Source organism: Aedes albopictus, chromosome 1 (assembly GCF_035046485.1).
Source record: "Aedes albopictus strain Foshan chromosome 1, AalbF5, whole genome shotgun sequence".
Classification (NCBI taxonomy): Eukaryota; Metazoa; Arthropoda; class Insecta; order Diptera; family Culicidae; genus Aedes; species Aedes albopictus.
Window position 1 is genome coordinate 111766380 of NC_085136.1, and position 24580 is coordinate 111790959.

The window sequence follows — 24580 nt, forward strand, 5'->3', positions numbered from 1 at the left end:
TTGAACCATAAGCTCACTGCACTCTACGGTGAACCCATAAGTCAGAGAGGAATGTCGGATAGCAACCCTGCAAAGATTGTGTTCACAATAAATCCGGATGGTGCAAGACAACGTTGAGCTTAGTGGACAATATGAGTTGACCAAGTCGATTTGACGAATGTAGGACGCTCCAGAGGTTGGACAGAAGCAGCAGCGAACCGAAACGTGTGGCATAGTATTGCGTAGTACTTCAGTCTTATCTATGCGAAGATGTTGAACATAAAAATTATATAATTTTTATCAGATATTGAAAGCCTTTATTGAGCTGCGGTTCAATTACGCCAACATTCTCAAGGTTTTAGAATGCTTTTCTTAAAAAAAATAGTATGATGAAGTGAACAAAAACTTTAGATCAATCGTAATTGTGCAGATATAAAAATAGAAGTCCAAAAAAAGGAGTACGATGCATGAATAATTCAATAAAAATGAAATTCTAGTTATCAATATTTTCCAGCATTTATTTTAATTTAGAACACAATAAAAATAAATATATATTTATATGAACATTTTACAATCTCTTCTGTACGCCATTCAAAGCGAGTACGGTGCTAACTTCTATGGTTCTATGGTGATCTACGCTCGATGCAGTCATCAATGAAATCTCACAACCGTAAACAAGACACTGGTCAATGTTGCTGCCATCATCAGAAAACCTGTAGACACTCGTAAATGCACTGCACCGTTGCACAGATCCCCTTGGCAGAAGCACATGTAGACCTTCTTATAGTTGTAAACGGTGTACGCGCACCGATCCTCCGAATCCGATGGACCCCGCTGGACGCACATGCGCTGCGTTGCCATATCGTAATCTACAATCGAGATTTCAACATTAGAGCCATCATGTAAATTTGAATGAGTAACCCAGCGAACGCTCACCATCCTCCCGGAAAGATCCTTGACCCTCGATCACCTTTCCGCACCAACCGGAAGCGCATGGGACGGCCGTCACGCCCCGCTCGTTCTCCGCCTGGGTCGCATTGAACGTAAACGGATCCTTGCAACTGCCCAGTTCGCCGCGCGATCTGCACTGGTAGCACCGTTTCAGCAGAGCTATTAGGAGGAAAAGCAAACGTTTAGTTGAAGATGTGTAGAATAATATTTGCATAAATTGTTCCGTGCGATTCATGCAAGCCAATATTGGATGATTTAGTATGCTTCATCAAGCATTTGATTTGAAGCAGTGGTTCACAAACATCGTCAGATCATACCGTTCATTCATTTTAATTTATTTAATTTAACATCTTTGGCATGGTACACAAATTACGTAACGCTAAAATCGGCAATTTCAGACTCCCCCCTCCCCCTTGTAACGCTTTTTGTATGAAAATCAAAAAATATTTTGTATGGATCGTAACGCTAAGCTGGACTCCCCCCTCCCCCTATAGCGTTACGTAATTTGTGTACGATGCCTTTTATAATACTTTGTCCACAATACTACACCAACAAAATTTTTCTGAAAGAATCGCTTTAGGAATTTCCGATTTTTTTTTTGCTGAAATCTATGGAGTAATGTCTGAAGTAATCTCGAGACCCACATTCCACTTTCCATCCAAAGAATGAACTCACATTTTGTGAATATGTCGATCCCAGCTCTTTGAATATCCAGTTCCACTCCTGAATGAATCTGAGTATTTCCTTTAGGATTACTTCCAGAGGCACCTTCAATAAAAAAATTCTCTGAGAACTCCTCTGGAAAAGCTTCCGTGTGTTTCTTCGGAAATTCATCCTTACATTCTTTCAAAATCCCATACCAGAAGTGTTTCAGGAAATCATCCATATATTTTTTCAGATATGCTTTCAGCGATTCCTTCAGAAAAACAAAAGTTCAGAATTCCACCAGAAATTTTTCCACGGATTTCTCTTAAAAATCTTCAATAGACTAAAAATTTCATGAATTTGTCCAAGGATTCTAACCATGGATTTTTTCAGAAGTTTCTTCTAAATTTGAACTCGTGAACTCCCGAAACTTCGTCAGGAATTGCTTCAGAAATTCTTTCAGGAATTCGTTTAAAAACCCTTGGAAGATGTCTCTGGCGATTCTTTGACTAATTTCTACAGGGATTTCTTCAGAAATCCCAAAGTTTCTTTTATACATTTTACCAGTGGTTTCTTCGAAAAATCTACCAGAGATTCATTTAGGAAGATCACTAAAGTTTTCGCCAGGATGTGTTTAGGAACTTCTCTGAATTCCAACCGGAAAATCGTGCAGGAAATCATCCAGAGATTCCTTCAGATATTTCCCCAGAAATTTCTCCGGCAATTTTTTAAAGGATAGCTCTAAGAATTTCTCCGCAGATTCTTTGAGGAACTTATTCAGAAATGTTTGCCAGGAACTCCTTTAGAGATATATCAAGTGTTTTTTTTACCAACGGATCTTTACAGAAACTTACCTAGGCTTTTTTTTCTAGTATTCTTACAAGAATTTCTTTAAAAATATGTCCACAAATTGCTTCAGGATTACTTCTAGAAATGCTCCCAGCAATTCCTTCGGAAAATCAAATGTTTAGGATTACTCCTGAAAATTTTCCACAGATTTTTTAGAAAATCTTCCACAAACTTATTTTGGAATCTTATTTAAAGGATTTTTTCAGGAATTTTCTTAAAGAATACTCAAAAAACTTCTATTTTCATCTGTATTTACGAGATTTTTAGCCCTGGACTAGTTCATCTCGGGACCCACGCTTTACTTCCCTTCCGAAGGAAGAACTCACATTTTGTGAGTTTGGTGGGAGTGAGATTCGATCCCAGGTCCTCGGCGTGAAAGGCATACGCTTTAACCATCACACTAGGTCTGCTCTCCACTCGATAAACTTTTATAGGAATTCCGCTCAAGGCTTTTCCGAGGAATTTCTCCTTGAATTTCTCCAGAAAGTTTTTCATTTTCAAATATTCCTCCAGAAATGAATCTCTACTGACACATTCTACCGTGACGTTACAACGTTTTGACGCATTCGTAGTCAGATTTTCCTCTATAACTCATGAAAACGAGCGTAAACCTCAAAATATTTTTTCATATTCGGATTCCTTGTAAAATTTCTGATATATTTGACCTATTGAACATTTAGTTTTCATTGGAAAAACGTGTTCAAAATGGGTATTTGTAGCGTGACGTTACAACGCGCTAGAATCCGACCCTCTCTAATGCGCTACCAACATCTTAAAAAATCTACTCGGATTTTTATAATATTCTGAATTTTTTTTCCGCTATTGAAATTTATTGGTTTGTTCTTCAATTCAATGGAATAAAACATTTAAATTTCGGATTTGTTTTTGAATAATCGACTTTTACATTTCGTGACGTTACAACGCCCGTTCAGTTTCAAACAGGGTTCTGCTCGCGTTGTAACGTCACGAAAATGCACATCATGTTAGAATCAGAATAATCAACCAAATTTACCCGAATTTGTGAATATATCATTGCATTATCTTCACTGCTTCAAGGGGAACTTTATTCAATTGAAAATCCATTTTGTGATAAATGGCTCGGAGGGCCAAGTTATTGCTATCAGCAGTATGAAAACCTTTTCATGAAGGTTAATGGTACCCATCTTCGGCCTAGTACCACCCATATTCATCTAATATTGTCCCAAAGACTTAACCGTTGCCATTCATTACTTCGCACCGCCAGATATTTAGATTTTGCAGCATAAAACTAATCACTCCGTCGAATTAAATATTTTTTCAATAATTTATGCAATGTCATTGATTCAATTTAAAACGCTTTAAGATGTGCGAGCGGTTATTGAACCAAAGACATACCTGAGGATCTGCATACCACTTAGGGGCATCAATTTCTGTGATTCCAGAGACAAATAGACCTAATTCTGACAAAAAAAAATCCATCCTATATATGTCAGAGTCATAATTAATTAGAGAGTTAGTGTCTTTGGCAAAGTTGTTTTATAAGTCAAAAACTGACAGCTGATTTACTATTGGATGTGAGATTCAGACACACTGGGCGACGTTTAATAAAAGTTTACAATAGATTAGAATTTCTCAAAAAGTTTTCAACAAATTTTGATTTGTTGAGAAACTATTCTTTGGCAAAATCTTTGAGCACTTCATAAGAAGTTACAACATGTTGAATATTTTTTGAATAAATATAAAGTGCATTTTTTTTTTCAAATTTTCAACTACCACTAGTCAGTTAGAAACTTGAACCAAACGGCTTTTAAACTGAAAATTCTTGACAAGATAAACAACTTTTCCAAAGACATCAACATTCTAAAAGTCTAAAGTCTAAGTAATTAGAGTCCCGAGATATATCAGTTTCAATTTCGTAGGTGTTACGTCTGTTTTTCGGTGATTCTTGTTATATCAAAAATAGATGTAACACTGACGTAATATCCATCCCATATATTTCAAGATCCTAACTATTTAGACAGTTGGTGTCCTCGACAAAATTGTTTGGCTAGCCAAGAACTTTTAATTGATGGGCCGTACGATTCAAATCCTTCCACTAGGAGGCGCTAGAGGGCATACACATTTTAAGTAAGTTCTCTAGTGCCGCCTGTTGGTGAAACTTTAAATCAAACTATCCATCAACTGTAAGCCTTTGACCAACTTAATAACTTTGTAATTTCGTCAGTGTTTCGTCTGTTGGCCACTCATATCACAGAAATTTTCGGTTTGAGTCTTGGTTTGAGTGGTATTAGATTACGATTAAAAAAAATACATTATCGCAGTACAATTACATTTTGGCCAAACACCATCTCCCTCGTCCTTCAAAAGTCTACGTAGTTTATTACCCGGCAATGGTACGCAGTTTATAAACGCTCATACACAACGAGAACGAAACTGTTTTGAATATAGAACTACGTTTGTCGAATTCAGAAGCCGTCCAAGCCAGAAAGATTTGGTCTTTTCCACAGAACTTTTTTTCGTGACGTTACAACGCAAACTTCAACCAGGTGAAACTCAGGCTTCCGTGAACCGATTTTCTTTTTTTTAGTCTCACTTGAAAGCTCTTTTCGAGTACAAAGAGCATACAAAATTTCATATTTGTAACGTTTTCCGTATTTGAATAAAATTTAAAAATGTCGATTTTTCGTGACGTTACAACGCAATAAAAACCCATACTATGATCAGCCATATTTCAGAGTTGTGAAGTCTTCCGATTAAAAATCTTTTTATGCTAAAAAATCTACATACAATTATCTACAAATGATGGAAGACTTTTGAAATCAGTGTGATGGTGTTTAAAATACGATAGTTTGGATGAAAAGTGTGCCTAAAAGACTTAAAATTCCGATTTTAATGTTAATCTTAATCGTCGTTCAATTTATATCTATTGTCACACTAATATCATGTTGAATACATTTTTGGATGACAAAAGTAATGTAGAATGTGATAAAAATGTCCAATATGCCATAAATCAACTTTGAAAAATTGGTATTGAGGATACGGGGCCCGTAGAATGTGTCTACTACTTCCTCTAGTCTCTACTTCCTGAGATTTCTACAGACATTTTACTAGAAATTTCTTAAAAAAAAGATATTCTTTCAGAAATTCCCGCTAGGATTTCTTCCAATATTTCGTCAGGGATTCTTCTAAAAGGATCTTCAAAGGCTTATTCAGAGTTTAAGGGATTCATTTATGAATTTCACTGCGAGATTTCTTCAACAGTTCCTTTTCGACACATCGACAGACAGACATCGACCCATTTCTTCAAAACATCCTATAGAGATTCTTTTGGGAAGTTTTTTTTTGTTTTTATTAACGTGTATTTTAACTTAAATGCTAATTCTACACTCGCATCTTTCGGGAAGTGTTTTAAGAGTTAAGTTAAGATTTTTTTTAGAAACTACTCCTGTGGCTCCGTCAAACATATTGCCTGGGGTGCCTTCAAAGATTCATTTAGTAATTGTTTCAGATATACCTCCATTCATACGGAAGTTCTTCCAGAAATTGCACTAAAAAATCCTGGAAGAATTCTTGACGGAATCTCTTGCTAAGATTTCAAAGAAGCCCTTGGATGGTTGTTTGTAGGAATCCCTTCTTTAAAAAACTTTGGTATAGTTTTGGAGTTTCCTAGAAAAAGAGTTTCCTTTTGAAAAAATCTTTAAAAAAAATACCCGGAAGAACAGGAGGACCCAATCATGCAAGTACCTATTCATAGAAGGATTTTTTGATAAATTCTTTGAAAAATACCAAGGAATAGATTCTGGAGTAATGTCTGCAGGAATTACTGAGAGAATCTTTGGAGAAGTCAGAAGCATCATCGGAAAAATATAACCCTGAATAAACCTAAGCTAACGAGGCTGGATAAAACAAAGAGGAGAAACGTCAAAATTGGAACAGTCGATCTAGTGTCATACCCATACTGCCGTGCGCAGCATAGTTGTCCCATGTTTAATGGCAATCCCTATTAACATGGGACCAAACTATGCTGCACACGGCGGCATAGTTCCAATTGATCAGGAGACCTGTCAAAACGACAAGGATTCTCCATTTTGGTATACTCGTGACACTTTACCCTAAGCAATTACCAAAGAAATTTCTAAAGGAACTTTCAGAATCTCTTGAAATGAATTTTACGACTCGAAAACTTTCGGACTTCTATTTAGCACTCCACTTTTACTGTAGGATTAGCTTTAAGCTGTAAATAGGTTTTATTTTAGCATAATTTCAAGTGTGCAGTCAGTTTTTACTTACAGATTTTAGTCTATTAATTGTAAATAAATTCACCTTACAGCAGCTCTACGTTTGTGCTCGTTGATTACCTAGTTTTAACAATTTAGTATTAAGTACATGTTCGTGATTGTGTAATACAGTTTTACTTACGTAGAATAAGATCAACGATTATTTTTAAGCACAAACAGTAGTTTTAGGAATTCAAAATAATCAAATTTTAGTTTAATTCACGTGTATCAATAGTTTTCTTGTTCAATAGTGTTTTGTCTGCTATATCTAAACGTCAGTCTTCCCAACATCTCCCTCACAAGTATACACTGAATGACGTTAGACGGTGAAGGATACAGGGTTAGTCAATACAAGGTAGAGCCATCGCCAACAATTTCAGAGAAAATTCTAAATAAATGCCTGAGGAATTCTTTGAATATATGAAATATGACCTGTAAAGATTTTTGTAGAAATTTCAACAATAATTCATGGAAGAGTTACTGGAAAAGATTCACCATTCTTAAAAGAATCACCTAGAACAATTTTCGAATGAATCTCTGAAATAATCTCCGCACCTCTGCTTTCTCCTGGAATTTTCATCTTTTGAAGAAATCTTAGGAGGAACTCCATGAGAAACCCCTAAATAAATTTCTAGAATGCTAAAGAAGAAAAATTCTGATAATATCCCTTGGGGAAATTCCTACAGAAATGTTTGAAGAAACACAGCAAGAATACAGGGGGTGGCCAAAATGTTTGGGATAGGCAACTTTTTTTCTCTCACAAAAAAGTTCAACATGCTATAACTTTTCATAGAGTGCACTGGTTCACTGGTTTCCGAGATATGACAGCTCAAAAATGAGTTGTCTAAAAAATAGTGTTTTACCCAAACGGTTCTAACCAAGCTTGCTATTTGATGAAAACATTCGCGAAATGATGCGATTTGCTTTCGACAACGAATACGTTTTCACCCATCCTCGCTTTATTAAATCAACCTCCCATACGAGTAGCACACGAACGGACTCAACACTAATCAGCATAGTTGACTCTTCCTTTTCGCCGTTGAGCCGTTGCGTTCTAGCCAAGCATCTCTTTTCATCGCTTTCGATGCTTTTCGACAGCTTATCGCGAAGCATTGTTGGCTGGAAGCTTTATTAGTATGGTATCGGTACATGCGAATGTTGCTTCTGTGTGCGTGTCGAGCGTTCGTGCCGTAGCTTCGCAAACCAACCTATTCGCACAGTGATGCGAGGGCGGAAAAAAGTCGAAAAATCAACTTACGTATTTTGATTCAAATGTATTTTTGCATTTTTCTTCGACATTTGAATAGTCTATTTTCAAAATTTGGTGCTGATTGAACGAAAATTGAATTTTTTCCAGAGCTTTAAAGTGGGTGTAAATCATACTTGAAATTTAAGCTCCCATATAAAATGTATGGAAAAACAAAAACAAACTTCCTCTAAGTTTTCAAATATGAGCACACATTTGTACACATTTGACGCTATATTCATTTTGAAGATTTTTTTGTCAGCTTTCAGAAAACCTAGGGGTTATTTTGCGCAAACTTGCGCAACATATGTTTTTCGGCAAAGAAACAACTAGAAAGCCCTTATGTTGAATTTACATTTGACCTCCTGCTTATAGTTAGCGTATTGCTTTACTTATTTTACGAATAAAAGGAGATACATTTATATCTTCAAATTGTTACGATTGTATTGCTTCCATTTCTTATCTTTTATCATTCAACTTTTTATTTTCAAGGCTCAGACGTCATGAAGCTTTACGGAGCCATGCAAGCAACTCATACATAGACGAGAGGTCAATGGGAAAACATCTTTATATCTAAATTATTTCCAACATTTTCTCAAATTCTACATTGAAGAAGTTTCTATTAATTTGTATCGGCTCAGCTACCATAGCGCATAACAGAGCCGATGCTTGTTGTAGAATGTTAACATTTTTATATGTGAAAAGTATTTAAGACAAGACATAAATAGCTATTATGCGCGCAGGTATTCAGCAAGAGTACGTTGATGATGTCTGTGTTCGATTTATGACCGTTCCAGAATATTTTCGTATTTAAAATTTCAATTGCAATGGTGTCCCTTTTGGCCCTGTTTCTTGATTTTCTCGAAGTAAAAAGGACCAATTTTAATTAGAAAGCATGAAATGACCCTAATATTCAAATCTGATCTTTTGATAAGTTGGTTGGCATGAATTTATAACAAGCAAAAGTTTGATATTCGCGCAAAACGTAACGCGTGGAATGTGTCAAACACCAAAAAAAGGTAAATTGGCATAGACAAATTTTCAGTAAATAACTACGGAAGTCTTTAGAGAACTTTAATTGAAGCTGATGAGCAGATTTTGTTGAAGCTGGGACGTTACGCCAATAAATAGAAGGAAGTTGTTTTTATCGAAATTGTAAACCCACGTATCTTAAATGAAAAAAAAAAACAAAAAACAAAATACTTGAACTTATTAACCCATGTTAATATATCAGGTTTTGTAATTGTTTGCATTACACACATCTGATAAACTTTTTTTGTCCTAAATGAGTAATTACATGCTTTTGTTTTTCTATCGGATATTATTCCTAATTCAGATAGATCCTAATTTTCGCCACTTCCACAAGCATTAACCAATAATTCTATGCTGTGGCTTATTTTACCGGTAGCTGTTCGAAAAATATTTCTTTACAATATTTTTTTTTTAGTATTGATTCAACATTTTTTTGTGTTCATGAATATTAGAAACTTATGGAAGATATAAATAAATACATAAATAAGTACTGGTACGAAATTGTTTTAGTTGGTTCAAAAGTGTAACGGTCAAACGTACACAGATAAAAATAATGAGGTTTACACGTCATGTAAACTTCATTTTAGTCATGTAAACTTAGTGTTATGATGGTTTACATGATATATCATGTAAATTTGTGTTATATGTCATGTAAACTCTCAGGGTCATGCTGAATTACATGACATATAATGGAAGTTTACATAATATTTAATGAACTTTACATGATATGTCATGTAAACTTCTGCGATATCCCACGCTCCAATTATGTGCATCATATGTCACAGAACTTTACACTCTTTTTTCGATCTGTGTATCTTCTGATCATTTAGGAGAACTTCAACGTTTCTCAAACTGAACAATTATATATTTTAACCGGTACATAAATAAGTTGGTTTTAGCCAGTTTGCAAAATCATTTAGTTTCGTTGATCTGTCAATCTTGAAAAATAATGATGTTTTTTTACACTGACACTGCACAGGCGGAACTTTTTTATTCTTTTCAAAAGTTTATCGGATTAGTGAACCGGCTTTCCTTATCACTTATTTTGGTCCTATGTTTAATTGTTCATAAAAATAAATTAACCATTATCAAGCTGGGCAGCAAAATTAATTAACCGGTTCATAAATCATTGTTTTTGATTAACCGGCTCTCAAAATTATCTTTTTTTTTGTCGAATGGGCATCCATTTACTAGTGGGATGAATTTCTTGATTTTACCGGTTCGAAAATGAACTGGCTTTCAAATTCACTTATTTTTTTTTGTGGAAGGTTAGCCATAAGTAGTAATTATAAAACAACTATCCTGAAGAGATATACTGTAATTATTTAACCGGTTCAAAAATAGATTGGTTAGACAAAACGGTCCAACAAATAATGTATTCTCCACTTGTTTATCATCATAATGTATAGAACATCAGCATAATACCAGTTGGACGAAATGCTTGATTTTATCGGTTCAAAAGTGAACCGGTTGAGCAAACCGGTTCTTAAAATAATACATTTGATTCATGTTTAATTTCCCATGAAAATAAATTATAAAAAAAATTAACGATTTCTAATCGGAATTATAAAATATTTTTTACCGGTTCAAAAATGAATCGGTAAAATGAACCGGTTCGGCGAAATGAACATTTCTATTGTACTATTCGCTTCTCACTCAAAAAAATCTGTTATCTCCATTGGTTCCCTATTGGACGTTGGAGGGTAAAAAACATTCCCAAATTGTCCACTTCCCCAGGGGAACCAGGATTCCGGAACGGTCCTGAAAGTGGCCAACCTGGCCCAAATGTTCTGAATTGACTTCTAGTGGACCTATTTTGCAAAATTATGACAAACGATGTGTCGCAAGATGGGTTTTAAAAAATCTCCAAATTTTCCACTTCCTCAGGGGAACCAGGATTCCGGAACGGTTCTGAAAGTGGCCAATGTGGCCCATAGGAAGTCAACATGACTTCTAGTTAACTTATTCTAATAAATAATAAAGTTTTTATAAGCTTTGAACGAATATCATGCATGTTAAGACTTTTTGTATGGAGCCGCATCACTGTGATTCGGTATGGTTCGGCTGTTCGGGCGAGCATGTGGCGGCGCAGTCAGATGTGTGCAAAATCGTTTGTGATTTACATCATGTTCGTTTTGCCACCTCTTTGCTGCTGGTCATCGCTGATCAGTGCACAGTTCAAACGCACGCGATAAATATACAGTTGATGAGCTGTGATGAGCACTAGTGAGGTGATAATTTGCATCATTGGTTCTAACTTTGCGAAAGATTAATCAATCCAGCCCAAATTTGTACCAATGATGCACATTTAACAGGTTGATAAACAGTCAAAATTTGAGATTTTTTGATGCACTCTATGAAAAGTTATAGCATGTTGAACTTTTTTTGTGAGAGAAAAAAAAAGTTGCCTATCCCAAACATTTTGGCCATCCCCTGTATATGCAAGAACATCCGTATCAGTCCTTGATGGAATTTCCTAAATAATCGCAAAAGGAATCCCAGGAGAAATTTCTGAAAAAAAAAACACTCATGGACTAGTTTTGAGATGAGTCTTTTGAGAAAATTCTTGGGAGTCTTCTGAAAAAGACCCAAGGAAATTTCATGGAGGAGTTACAAAAATGATCCCTGGAGCAATTTTCAAAGCAACGCATAGGAAGGAATGCATTTTATAGGACTAGAGTAATCTTTGGGAGAATTTTTGCTTGAATAATTTAGGAAATTCTGCTAGAATCTTATTTCTTTATAAATTGAAGAAAAAAAAAGATTAATCATGAAAGAATTCCTAAAGGAATTTCTGGGGGTATTCCTGAAGGTAATCATGGAGAAAATTGAAGGTAATCATTGGAGGAATCTTTGGAAGAATTCTTGCTGAACTCAAAGAAGGAATACCTGCAATATTTACAAAAAAAACATTGAAAATATTTTTTATGGAGTGGTTTTTCTGAAATTGTGATTTGGAAAACTTGCTTGAGTAACCTGAGCTCTGATTTTACCATGTCAGCACTGCATTCGCCGTCTCTGGATTGTTGATCCAAAGCCCAATCCACACACCAATATTAATTCGGTATTTTTCCTGAGTCAACAGCAGATTCAACTAGGTGTGCTCGGTTGTATCTTTTGCTGTAACTCTGTAAATCAGTTAACGAGTTCAGCAGATCAATTGTCAAAAACATAGTGTGGAACGATCAATATTGATTACCGAGTGTACCGAGTTAAATCTTCTGCTGAGAACTTTATAAAAAAAAAGATAGAAAAATACTGAACTCAGTGAAAAAATCGAAAAAATCATTATCAATCTACAGTAAAACCTCCATGAGTCGATATTGAAGGGACCATCGACTCAAGGAAATATCGAGTAGTGGAAAAAAATCCTTTCGGAAGTTTTTTGGGGGACCATCATAGTAACCCAGAATAGTAGTTTACGCAACAAGGTGCAGAATGAAGATTTTTACAGCACGAGTCGTACATTTATCCAACGAGGTTTGCCGAGTTGGATAATTATGACGAGTGCTATAAAAATCGAGTTCGGCACCGAGTTGCGTACAACGTTTTTTGCAATTTCGTAAATTACCATTTGAAGATAGTTTTTAACTAAACTTCTCCATCAAACTGCACACTGATGTTTAAGCCATGTTTAAGAAAGTCTGATCATAGCAGGTTATTCTGTGCAGTTGTCACATTTTTTCAAACCTGCGTCCAGAAAGCATCAAGAAGTTAATGAAAACTGAAAACAGTGCTGTAATGGTTCATTATGCAACGCAAATCAGTGCTGTAATAAACCATTACAGCACTGGTCATTTGGTGTGGAAAAGAAGGCTTTTTCCTGACAGATTTGCGAAAGGTAAAACAGCCTATTACGATGAGAAATTGCAAAAATATTATTTTTCAGCATTAAAAAAAAAAATACCTCCATGAGTCGATATCGAGTCTAGGAACATTGACTCATGGAGGTTCGACTAGTAAAATAAACAAAATATATTGGACTATCTTGAGTGTGTTATATCAAATATATCAAATATATTGAGTGCGTTATAAAATATGTTTGCAATTACGTTGTAAACATTTCAGTTGGCTGAAGTATGTTGAAATGGCCTACTTTTCACTACTAATGCAAGTGTGCTGAAAAGTACTACTTTTCGGCACTTTTAAGAGTGCCGAAAAGTAGCACTTTTGTTAGTAAGCACTTATTACTTACCACAGTGCCTTCCGTAAGTTCAGCCTCTGACTCTACATCTACTGAGCAGCTCAAATCCGAATCAGGACGATTTCAATTACGATTCGAACTACAAAACTAGTGTAGAGGCAACTGCTGAATCTGCTTTTGCTTGAGCACAACTGTTTGACAACGGGAGCTTGATAATTGGTGATGCCTGCTACACGCGCGCTCGTGGTTCTTACTGATACCTACATGTTTGTGTAGCTAGAAATGATCGCACGTAATTAAATAAACTTTGTATGCAACTCGTTGCAAAACTCGATTTTTGCAGCACTCGTCGTATTTATCCAACTCAGCAAGCCTCGATAGTGCAGAAAAAATCATCATTTTGCAACTTGTTGCATAAACAACTATTATATTAGTTTTTATTCAGCTATGTATAACAAACATCATATTTGAAGCGGTTAACAGCCCAATTGACTTGAATTAAACGGCTATACTTTGTACCTGAGGGATGCGGACTAAACTTTTTTAGTCATTCAATTTGAGCACGTATCTTTTCTTCCTGTTCCAGTGTAGTGATTGCTGCACATTCGGGAAATGATGTTCACCCAAAAAGCAATCGATAAATCTCGAATCGGAGCACCAACACTAGCCGATGAGCTCCGAACCAATGTGAAATCAAATAAATTATCAGTCTAGTCTGATATCTCAAACCTAAAGCATCTTTATCTTCATTTGTCTTCACATCACAATACGTTATTATCAATAGGATCGTTATATAGATTCGTAGTGAAAGCAAGAATATAAAACCAGAAATTCTTTAAAGGATTTCTCCAGGGATTCTACCTGAAAGTTTTCCAACGATTCTTCTAGAAAATCTTCCAGAAATTCCTCCAGGAGTTCCTCTTAAGATATCTCGAGGAATTTCTCTAGATATTCCTGCAGGAATTCGCACAGGCATGTCTCAAGGCATTCCTTCAGGAGCTTCTCTAGAGAATCCTCTAGGGATCGCTCTAGGAATTCCACCAGGAATTCTTTTAGGAATACCTCCAGGCATTCCTCCAGGAGTTCCTCCAGGGATTTCCATAGGGAGTCCTCCAGGGATTCATCCAGGAATTTCTGCAGCATTTGATTCTGGGACTTCTCCAGGAATACCTTTAAGAATTCCACCAGGAATTACCCCAGGAACTCCTGCAGATATTACTTCAGGAATTCTTGCAGAAATTAAAGCAGTAATTCATTCAGAAATAACAACGGCAACTTATCCAAGAAATAATCCCCCGGAGTTTATACACGCATTATTCCAAGAATCCAGGGATTCCTCCAGGAATGGGTTCAAGGGATTCCTCCAGTAATTTCACTAGGTTTTCCCCAGTATTCTACCAGTAATTTCTAGAGGAATTTACCAGGAATGCCTTCAGGGATTCCACTAAAGATTCTTCCTCCAGTAATTCATCCAGATATTCTTCCAAGAATTCTTCATGGAATTACTCCAGAAATACCTCTGGGAATTTCTCTAGGAATTTATTACTCACGCTATCTGTCTGACTGACGCTTATGCATTCGGAAACTAATTATCTGATCGGTGTGAAATTTTGTAGGTAGATATGTTTGGGCCGGGGAAGGTTCTTAGCTTGGTGTGAGACCTCTGCGGTGGATGAAACGGAATAAATTTCAAGTCACACTGTTCCATTTTCCTTACGGACCAACTGCTAAAATTTACAACATATCTAAATGTTTCCTTCTTTTTATCGAAGGTTTTTCATTCGAGTGGCGCTGTTGTGTAGTTTATGGCAGTTGAACTATGAATTCTATGGTCGAGTTGTCAGTTTAAGTTAAATTGATAAAAAGTTGGTTAGCAACCAAACCACCAAACAGCATTCTTTATCTGAGACAAATGTACCAAATGGAAGATAACGTGCCTCTGGAGCCGGGCTTCAGATGTTTATACAAATGAGTTTACAGACTCTTTGGAGCCATACAACTAATTTTTTAATGAAATGATCAACAAGATTTTTGAACGGTTCAATTTATCCTAATGGTGGGTAACTATGTTCATATGTAGAACATGTTAAGAAAATTAACAAAAACTTTAGAACACCTGTGCAAGAGCAACAATTAAAATGGGCAATACAAGGTTTGCCGGGTCAGCTAGTTTACTATAAAAGTAATAAAGGAAAAACACTAAAAAAAATAAAAAACAGACTCTATTGAACTGTAACTGGAGAAACCAGTATCGAGATCATTTGAAATTTAATTGAATTTCTTGGAATAACCCAAGAGAAACTAAATAAAGAGAAATCGATCACTCGAGATACACCCATATGATGTTTAATGCGATGAATAAGCTCAAGAACCCCCAGAACTACTGGCTGCCTTGCTCTTCCGATCGTGGTACAACATGGCGTTACACTAAACTATCCGCAAAGTATGAAAATGTTATATTCTATGAGTTCTAATAAAAAAACCTAATTAATCCTTTGTCGAATCAACTGATCATCGTACCCGAGGAATGCGAATTCATTCCCGTTTGCAAACCACTGATATTTTAGAACCATGCCCTTGTGATGATGACGACGACGACGACAAGAACTCGCTGACTTATGCGCGAGTGCGATTTGGCTCCGGTTGACTCGCATGCAGAGGTGTGATATTTCGAACGACTTCAACGAAAGGAGTGCTGCATAAGCGACGAGCCCGATTCTCAAGGTCTTTTTTGTTATAGGATCAAGAATACTATACCTACTATTACTTTCGATTTCGGTGAGCCTAAAACCTGCCTCTATTCAGTCTAGAGGTGTTTGATTTTTGTACTATTTATATTGGCTGCTCTTATGAAGCTGTCTCTTTCCAGCTAGGCTTATCTAAACTTACCATTGGCCTGGGAGATCTGGTTGGAAAGTAGTATCACCCCGAGTGAAAGAAGCGCCAAATCGCACCTTCTGCCCATGGCTGGATTCTATTCTACCGGATGGGCGTCGAAGTCTCTCTACTGGGTGGCACTAGAATAAGTCCAATCGTGTGCCACACAAGACGGAAGCAATTAATTTGAAGGAAGAAACTGAAGTGGTGTCTGCCTGCACAGTGGTGACTGCAACACTCTGTGTTCGTGGTACTTCTGCTGTCAAGTGAAGATTGGTTTCTTGTTGGAACTTTGAATGTGTGCGGGTACTTTGCTTCTCACCACACATAAAGGATAGACGAAAGTAAAATAATAATGCAACATTCGTTTGACAGGTAAGAAATTGGAGCTTACCTGTGGAATAAACCCGAGCAAAAATAAAATATCGTGATTTCTGTTTGAAATAGATCGACGTGAGATGTCTAAAATAAATTTCTTTTTAGACTGTTTGATATCGCCTTTGACCAGCGGGGCAATTGTTTGACCGGCGGAGGCCCAGTGCAAAATTCGACGAAGGTGGATTCAACAAATTGCTCCCATACAAACAACAAATTTATTTATTTTTAAAAAAGTTTACGCTCGTCATAATTCATGAAAGTTTGGATTTCCGCCCAGTTTGGCATACCTCTTTCTAGAAAAACCATGATTTTTTGATGAGTTGCTGTAGAAATTCCTTGAGAATACCTGAACAGATTTTCTTGATGAACCAGTATAACAAATCTTCGAATAAATTCCTAGATGATTATCTAGATTATCAAAAAAACATAAAGGAATCCATGAAGAAACTTCTGGAATAATTCCCGGCGGAATCTTTCAAGAATCCATGAACTAAACCCTAGTGACCATTCATAAACCACGTAGACTTTTTTGGAGGGTGCTAGGGGGGTTCTGGCCAAAGTCTACGCTCCATACAAATTTCTAAATTTTGATATGGACGAAAGTCTACAAGGGGGAGGGGGGCTCTGAGATGGCCAAAATTTGGTCAACGTGGTTTATGAACAGCCCTCTAAAGGAATCATTAAATAAATTCTAGGAGGAACCCTGACAGAACTCTTGGATGTATGGCAGAAGGAACTTCTGGTTAAAGGAAAGAATTCATGGAGATATTCCTCTGGAGCCTCTGAAGAAATTTCTTGAGATGTCCCTGAAAGAACTTCTTCAGCAACACTTACGGGATTGGCAGTTCACGCAAGAATACAAGAACATCCAAGTACTATTCGGACGAAGGTAGGAATGAACCATTAAAAAGATATATATGATAATTTTATCAAATTTATGAATTTTTAGCTACTGAACAGCTATTTCATTCAGTAGTTCAGCAAACCCGCCGGCTCACCCGCCGGTATTTCAAGGATCCTCACGGGGAGCACGGGGCCATAGAAATACGATCAGTTTCTGCTACTCGTGCGGTAATCAGGGACATCTTTCGAAATCTTCTGATTGTCCAACTAAAGCACGCACCTGTAGACGCTGCAGGGGTCTGGATCACTTTGAAGCCATGTGTCGAAAACGTAAGCTGATTGATAATGGAAGAGTGAAATCAAGAAAGGTGTTTAATGTTAAACACATGCCGGATGCTAGAGATGATGACGAAGAGCAGGAAGGAAACCAGGACTGCGCCTCGAAAGTGTATTATGCTTTCTACGGCGGGAATGTAATTAACATGCTGGATTGTACCATAGGAGGAATATCTTTGAAAATACTGATTGCTTCGGGCGCCGACGCCAATTTTATACGAATGGAGACCTGGGAAGAATTGAAGAAGAGGAAGATCTGCGTAGAGTAATCAACAAAAGAATGCTCGAGAGTACTGAAAGGTTATGGCAGTGATAAACCGCTATCATTTACTGGAAATTCGAAGCAGAGATTGTCATTGACCGTAGGACCACAGTTGCAGAATTTTTCGTTGTTAACGGAGGCCAAAAGGATATTCTAGGACACACAACGGCAAAGATGTTGGAAGTACGCAAGGTTGGAATTGACGTGAATCATGTCGAGGCGAAAATCGAACCGTTCAGTAAAATAAGCGACGTTAAAGCTCACATCAGAGTGCTACCAGATGTTCGGTCAGTCTTCCGACCGCTACGCAGAGTGCCGATTCCTATGGAAGAAGCTGTAAACAGAAAGTTGGATCAACTACTACAGCGGGATATTATCGAGGCAAAACGAGGACCTGCGACATGGGTGTCCCCGTTGGTGATCGTGGGTAAAGGTTCCGGCGAGCCACGAATTTACCTGGACCTACGTCGCGTAAATGAAGCCGTTGTTCGAGAGCATTTCCCTATTCCACCTCTCCTCTTCTTGGCGTAACGTCCTCACTGGGACAAAGCCTGCTTCTCAGCTTAGTGTTCTATGAGCACTTAACTGAGAGCTTCCTCTGCCAATGACCATTTTGCATGTGTATATCGTGTGGCAGGCACGAAGATACTCTATGCCCAAGGAAGTCAAGGAAATTTCCTTTACGAAAAGATCCTGGACCGACCGGGAATCGAACCCGTCACCCTCAGCATGGGCATGCTGAATACCCGTGCGTTTACCGCCTCGGCTATATGGGCCCTATTCCAGTTGTGGATGAATATTTGGCACGGTTGAGGAAAGGCAGGATGTAGAGTAAACTTGACATTCGAGAAGCATTTCATCAAGTTGAATTGGCTGAAGAATCGAGGGACATCACAACGTTCATCACAAATCGTGGTTTATTTAGATTTAAAAGGCTTCCTTTTGGATTGGTAACTGCGCCAGCAATATTTCAACGCTTCATGGAAGAAATGTTGTCAGGTTGTGAGGGCACTTATTGGTACCTTGACGATATAATCATTGAGGAAGAAACTAAGGAGATACATGACCAAAATTTGGAAATGATAGTTTGAAAGCTTTATAATATACTGTAAAATATATAAATAAAATAAACGAAAAAAAATCATTTTAGGTGCTGAGTAGGCCCAAGGAGAGAGGAGTAGAATTAAATTGGGAAAAACGTGAGTTTAGGGTTACTGAACTGGATTTTTTGGGACATCGTATTACCGAGGAAGGTATAAATCCATCTACTGCAAAGGTGAATGCTGTACTATCATTCCGTTCGCCTTCTTCTGAGTCGAAAGTAAGAAGTTTTCTCGGTCTGGCGAATTACATTGTAAAGTCTTTAGAATCGAGAGGTAATAAGACTTTCTCGTAGCGAAATGTAATTAAAACACGTCTAGGTTTGACGGTAGTCACAAAACTTCTGAACACGTATATTTCTCCTGTTCTTTACATAGCTGAACTTCCCCTAACTTCTCTTTTCTCTCTTCATGCTTTCCCCCGATTACACTGAGCGAGTTCTCAAGCGTTTGTCACTACTACAACTCCTCCATCCTTTAGTTCGAGAATAATTCATTTTATTCTAAATATGTTTAAAGTTCAACTAATTCAAATTAAAAACATCCGAATGCATTTTATGCTTAACAGTAAAATATATACAAATTTACAATCCATTTTAAAAGTATCTAAATTATTCGAGTCCACTAATAATAGACAAAATCACTTTTTCTACGTTTCTTAATTTTTCTTCTTCTTGATCTTTCATTCGAAACCACTGGTAGTGGATCAGATTCCTGACGATTATCAAACTGTACTTCAGGTCAATCGTTTGCAAATATGAAAGAATCGGCTGGGTAGCCATAGAATTCAAAATCGATATTTGTACTACCTTCAGAATCTTGTTCTTCTTCTTCTCTTCTTCGTTTACTGGTACGATTATCGCTACTATTTCTTACCGACAACCTCGACGAAGACGATGACAAAATAGAATCTGGTGACCGTGCCGACGACAAAAGTGGTGCTTCTACATTGGTTACAGATGACGAAATTGGTGCTGCTTCCGGATTTGGCGGTAAACCGCGCGCTGGATCATTTGTTGGAGTACTCACACTCTCAAACGGGACAACTAAGGTTCCCTTGCGATGAGTGCCAGATGATAGTTTAAGCTGACGCTTATGCGCCAACACTATCCTTCCCCTAAGAGAAATCTGGAAAGTAGCACCAGAGACTTGTCTTAAAAAGGTGGCTGGAAACCATCTTCTGATGTCTGTAGTGTTAACATTTTTATAAAAAATCAGATCTCCGTTCTTGAGTTTAGTAAAAGCATCAGGTTTACTAACACCTTTTGCATCGTCAAAATCAAGATCATCATGCGAGTTAGTCAAGTGGTTTTTAAAACTGTTCTTAGGATTAATAAGGTCCAACATAGTTTTTGGTTTATAAGAGAGCAATCTTTCTGAAGGGAACTGGCCTTTGTCCAAACAAATGTTGCGATAATTAAACAAAAAATTTGCGATTTGTTCATCGACATCCATACTTCTCATATCCGGATCAAGGAAAAATTTCTTCAAAACGTCCTTGACCAATCTTACAGTTTTCTCTGCTTGTCCATTACTCTCAGGGTGATACGGCGGACTTTTCATCACCAAAATTCCTTGATTTTCCAAAAATGTCACAAATTTGTCGGAGTTAAAAGGTGGACCTCCATCTGTGACCACAACATCCGGCAGACTAAACCTGGCAAAAATATCTATAAGAACCTTTAAAACCTTTTTTGCTATCCGTACCATAGCGCATGTACTCTAGCTCGATCCACTTTGTATAACTGTCAACGACAAGCAGGAAAACTTTCTTATCAAAGTAAAAAAAATCCGCATGAATTCTGCTGAATGGCTTTGTCGTTGGAATCCACTGGGAATAGGGAGCCTTTTTGTTGATCGCTGTCATCTGATGGCATGTCACGCAGGTTTTCACGTAGTCCTCCACATCTTTGTTCAGTCCGAACCAGTAGACTGTCCTCCGAGCTAGTTGTTTGATCTTGATACCTGAGTGGTTCATATGAAGCATTTTAAGAACTTTGCTCTTCATACTCTCAGGAATCACCACGCGATCCTCCGACCTCTTCAAGCTCCTGGTAGTGAGAGTACACATCCACAAAACGTCTTTCCAATCTCTGAGGCCAACCTTGCTTCAGGTATTTTAAAATTGATTGCAAAAAATTATCGTTCATAGTTTCTTTGGCAACCTCTCTGTAGTCGATTGGAAATTCATTGGAAAAATTAAGATTTTTGACGTACTCTCTTGCTAACTCTCTAGGAACTTCATCAGATAAAGGGAAACGACTACAAAAATCGGCATTGCCCATCCTTGAAGAAGGTCTGTAAACAATATCGTATTCGTAAATAGAAAGCTCCATAACGTATCTTTGCAAACGCGTCACAGAAATGGAATTTTTACCTTCCTTGCCAAAAATACCGATTAAAGGCTTGTGATCAGTATAAATGGTAAAATGCATCCCGTAAAGAAATTTATGAAATTTCTTTACTGTGCTAACTACGGCTAAAGCTTCAAGATGCAAAATGGGGTAGTTTTTCTGTGCGCTGTTGAGGGAAAATGAGGTGAAACAAATAGGTTTTTCCTCGTTATCAACCAAATGAGCGATTACACCTCCTAAACCATAGCTGCAAGCATCTGTTACTACGATAATAGGCTTATACGGGTCAAAATACTCCAAAAGGTTTGGGTTTAAAAGAAATCCTTTACAATCGTTGAAAACTTTTTCACAGTTGTCTGTCCAACAATACGTCACATTTTTCTTTAAAAGATTGTTAAGGCAGCTGATGCGTGTGGACAAATTGGGAATGAACTTAGAATAGTAAGTTACTAGTCCCAAAAATGCCTTTAATTCTGAAACATTCCGCGGAGCTTTCGCTTCACGGATAGTTTTCACTTTGTCGGGACAGGGAAGCAATCCCTTGTCTGTTAAAACATGTCCCAAGTAAGGCAACTGCGTAACAAAAAACTTGCATTTTTCCAGTTCACTTTTATGTTAGCTTTGGCAAGTCGTTCCAAAACTAATAAAAGTTTCTTCTTGCAATCGTTAAAATCCTTACCCGCTATCAGCACATCGTCTAAATAAACCGAAACATTTCCCAAATCACAAAGGACTTGGTCCATGACCTTTTGAAATATTGCTGCGCTGGATGAGGCTCCTTGTGGAAGTCTATTGTATGTGTAGAGGCCCTTGATGGTATTTATCACCATGAACTTCTTCGAACGATCCGTTAAAAGCAGCTGTGTATAAGCACCCTCTAGGTCCAAGGAACAAAATATGGTTGAACCCGAAAGCGTAGCAAACAGATCCTGCGCTACTGGCAAAGGATACGTGTTTGGAAGCAAAACTTTATTGATGGAGACTTTGCAGTCTATCACCAAACGAATACTTTGATCCTTCTTCACAATGGCAATAACCGGCGAAGCCCATTCGCTGGCTTCAACTGGTGTGATAACTCCTTGCTCCTCTAAATCCGCCAAATAATCAACAACTTTCTGTCTCAAACGTAATGGAACTTCATAGGCCTTTTTAAAAATGGGTGTGTCTTCCTTCAAGATTAAATCTCCCTTATAACCAACTATTGGACTAGAAAAATCTTTGGTGAAAATTGTCGGAAACTTACGCTTTACTTCTTCAACAACATCTTGCTCGTCAGCTACGTCAATGTACCCAACAGTCAAAGGAGGGTTGGTGAAGGTGTTTCTCCATCCAGAATGGAACTCGTCCAACCATGTGCGGCCCACCAGCGGGATAAAGTTGTTGTTGCAGCGTAAAACAACCATGCTCAGTTGCTTTCTATTTCCGGCGAGCTGTACATCCACATTAAATTTTCCAACAACTTTAAGTTTGTTGCCGTCAATAACAACCAGTTTTTTATTGCAACGTTGTATCTCGCAATTTGCAAAGTTTCTCAGGTACAACTCCTCCGAAATCACGCTCTCCGCTGACTCACAGTCGATTTCCATGGTCAAACGTCTCCTATTGATTAACACCTCCACATAGCAAGGATCATTGATCTTGTTGACGGATGAAATCATTAGACAAGGCATACCGTCAGAGTAATCGGAGTCTGAATCCAAATCTTTTTTCAACCTCTTAAAAAGACCTGAATCTCGACCTGAATCTTTAGAGCTAGAAGATGGCTTTGGAGAATCTATAAATTTAACGCTTGCTTGACTTTTACAGGGGCTTTTACCGTGTAAACGGTAGCAAAATTTTCTAGTGTGCCCAGATTTCTTGCAAAAGGAACAAATGTAAGTCGGTTTGCTAGAAACTCCACCTCTTTTGCCTCGATAATTGCTGTTACTCCTACTTCTGGGTGAAATAGATCGCTTTTTGTCAAAACTACGACTTCTGTTTCTAAATCTATTTCTAGACCTTGAAACATCAGATCGCTGACCTAATCTTGCTACTATGCTTACTCGTCTTTCATCATCATGGTTAAAGTTGCTTTGACCTACTGGCTGAAATCTCAGAGTTGAGAATCAACCGTTCTGCTTTAGCAGCAGACAAATCTTCTTCATCGCAAAGCCTTTTCTGCAACTGAGTATCATTAACTCCAATCACAAGCATGTCGCGTATAGCCCTGTCTTTAAATTCTCCAAAATCACATCGTTCTGCTAAATTTTTAACGGTAATTACAAAATATTCCAAAGATTCATTCCTGCCTTGCCTCTTTGTCCAAAACTTGTAGCTATGTACTACGGCAGAATCATTTTTGTAATAGCGTTTCTTCAATTCATCTGTCATTTGTTTGTAAGTAAGATCATTGAAATTTTTTCCAGGAAAAAGCCTTTTTAGTTCAGTGAAAACTTCTTTCCCACAAACTGCAAGGAAAGACGTTTTGTAACGAGCCTCTGGATAGTCATTATGCTTAAAAATCCATTCAAGCTGCTCTTGGTATTGACTGAATGGCATTGAATATGGTATGTAAGGTTCCGCAACTGACGTCATAGTCATCCTTTCAAAAGAAATGCACAAGAAATTACACAAAAAAAAATAAAATCGGATCCAATCAGTTGTCAAAATAAAATAAAATCAAAAATTTTATCGCACTAAAGAAATCCGCAAAAAATCCACAAAAAAGAACAAAAAAAACCACGTACCTGATTTGATACACAAAACGACGACGAAAAGCACTCTCGTTGCACTCCGCAACCAAAAATCCGGTCAAAATCCTTACAAAATGGGCAGCAGCAACCACAACAAAAAACCGGCACCAAAACTTCCTTCCGATGCACAAGGTATGCAAATCCACAGCAGCAGCAGCAGCAAAACTACGATGGCGAATTCAATCAGCACTATCACGATGAATCACTATGGCAACTCCGTCGGTTTCAACAAATGGTCCACTGCACGAATTTATGCTGGCCTGCTTACTCTCACACGAAATTTGACGTTTGAGAGGTGCCGACACCGCTCAAACGTCAAATTTCGTGTGAGAGTAAGCAGGCCAGCAAAAATTCGTGCAGTGGACCATTAGCGATGGAGATTTCGCACAGCTCTTCCAACGGCGCCAAATCACGATGGCAGCTTCCTCTTCAGGTTTCAGCAGCAGCAGTGGCAATTCGGTTCACTCTCCAGTCAGTAGCAATAAAACTAATTCACTTTTCCACTGGCGACGTTGTTCACCAACAAAAAGCCAGTTCTTTGAACTGTGATGCACTTTTGATGCACTTTTTTTGTTGATGATGCCGGTCAGTCACAC

At 37.7% G+C, this 24580-nt stretch overlaps 1 protein-coding gene across 1 annotated transcript; it reads right to left on the minus strand.

Moving 5' to 3' along the window:
* Positions 1-462: 462 nt before the first annotated feature.
* Positions 463-16264, minus strand: LOC109623422 (uncharacterized). Its single transcript, XM_020077967.3, has 3 exons — positions 15992-16264; positions 916-1089; positions 463-848 (listed from the first exon to the last, which is right to left on the minus strand). The coding sequence occupies exons 1-3, from the start codon at positions 16065-16067 to the stop codon at positions 631-633; spliced, it is 468 nt and encodes a 155-aa protein (XP_019933526.3). The 5' UTR covers positions 16068-16264; the 3' UTR covers positions 463-630.
* Positions 16265-24580: the final 8316 nt, after the last annotated feature.

What these genes read in the sequence shown, in the direction of transcription:
- LOC109623422 (XM_020077967.3), bottom strand. Translation starts at nt 16,067, where the DNA reads ATGGGCAGAAGGTGCGATTTGGCGCTTCTTTCACTCGGGGTGATACTA. An exon ending in CCAGATCTCCCAGGCCAATG is followed by an intron (nt 1,090 to 15,991) that starts GTAAGTTTAGAT and finishes TCCTCCTAATAG; the next exon opens with CTCTGCTGAAACGGTGCTAC. An exon ending in AGGATCTTTCCGGGAGGATG is followed by an intron (nt 849 to 915) that starts GTGAGCGTTCGC and finishes TCTCGATTGTAG; the next exon opens with ATTACGATATGGCAACGCAG.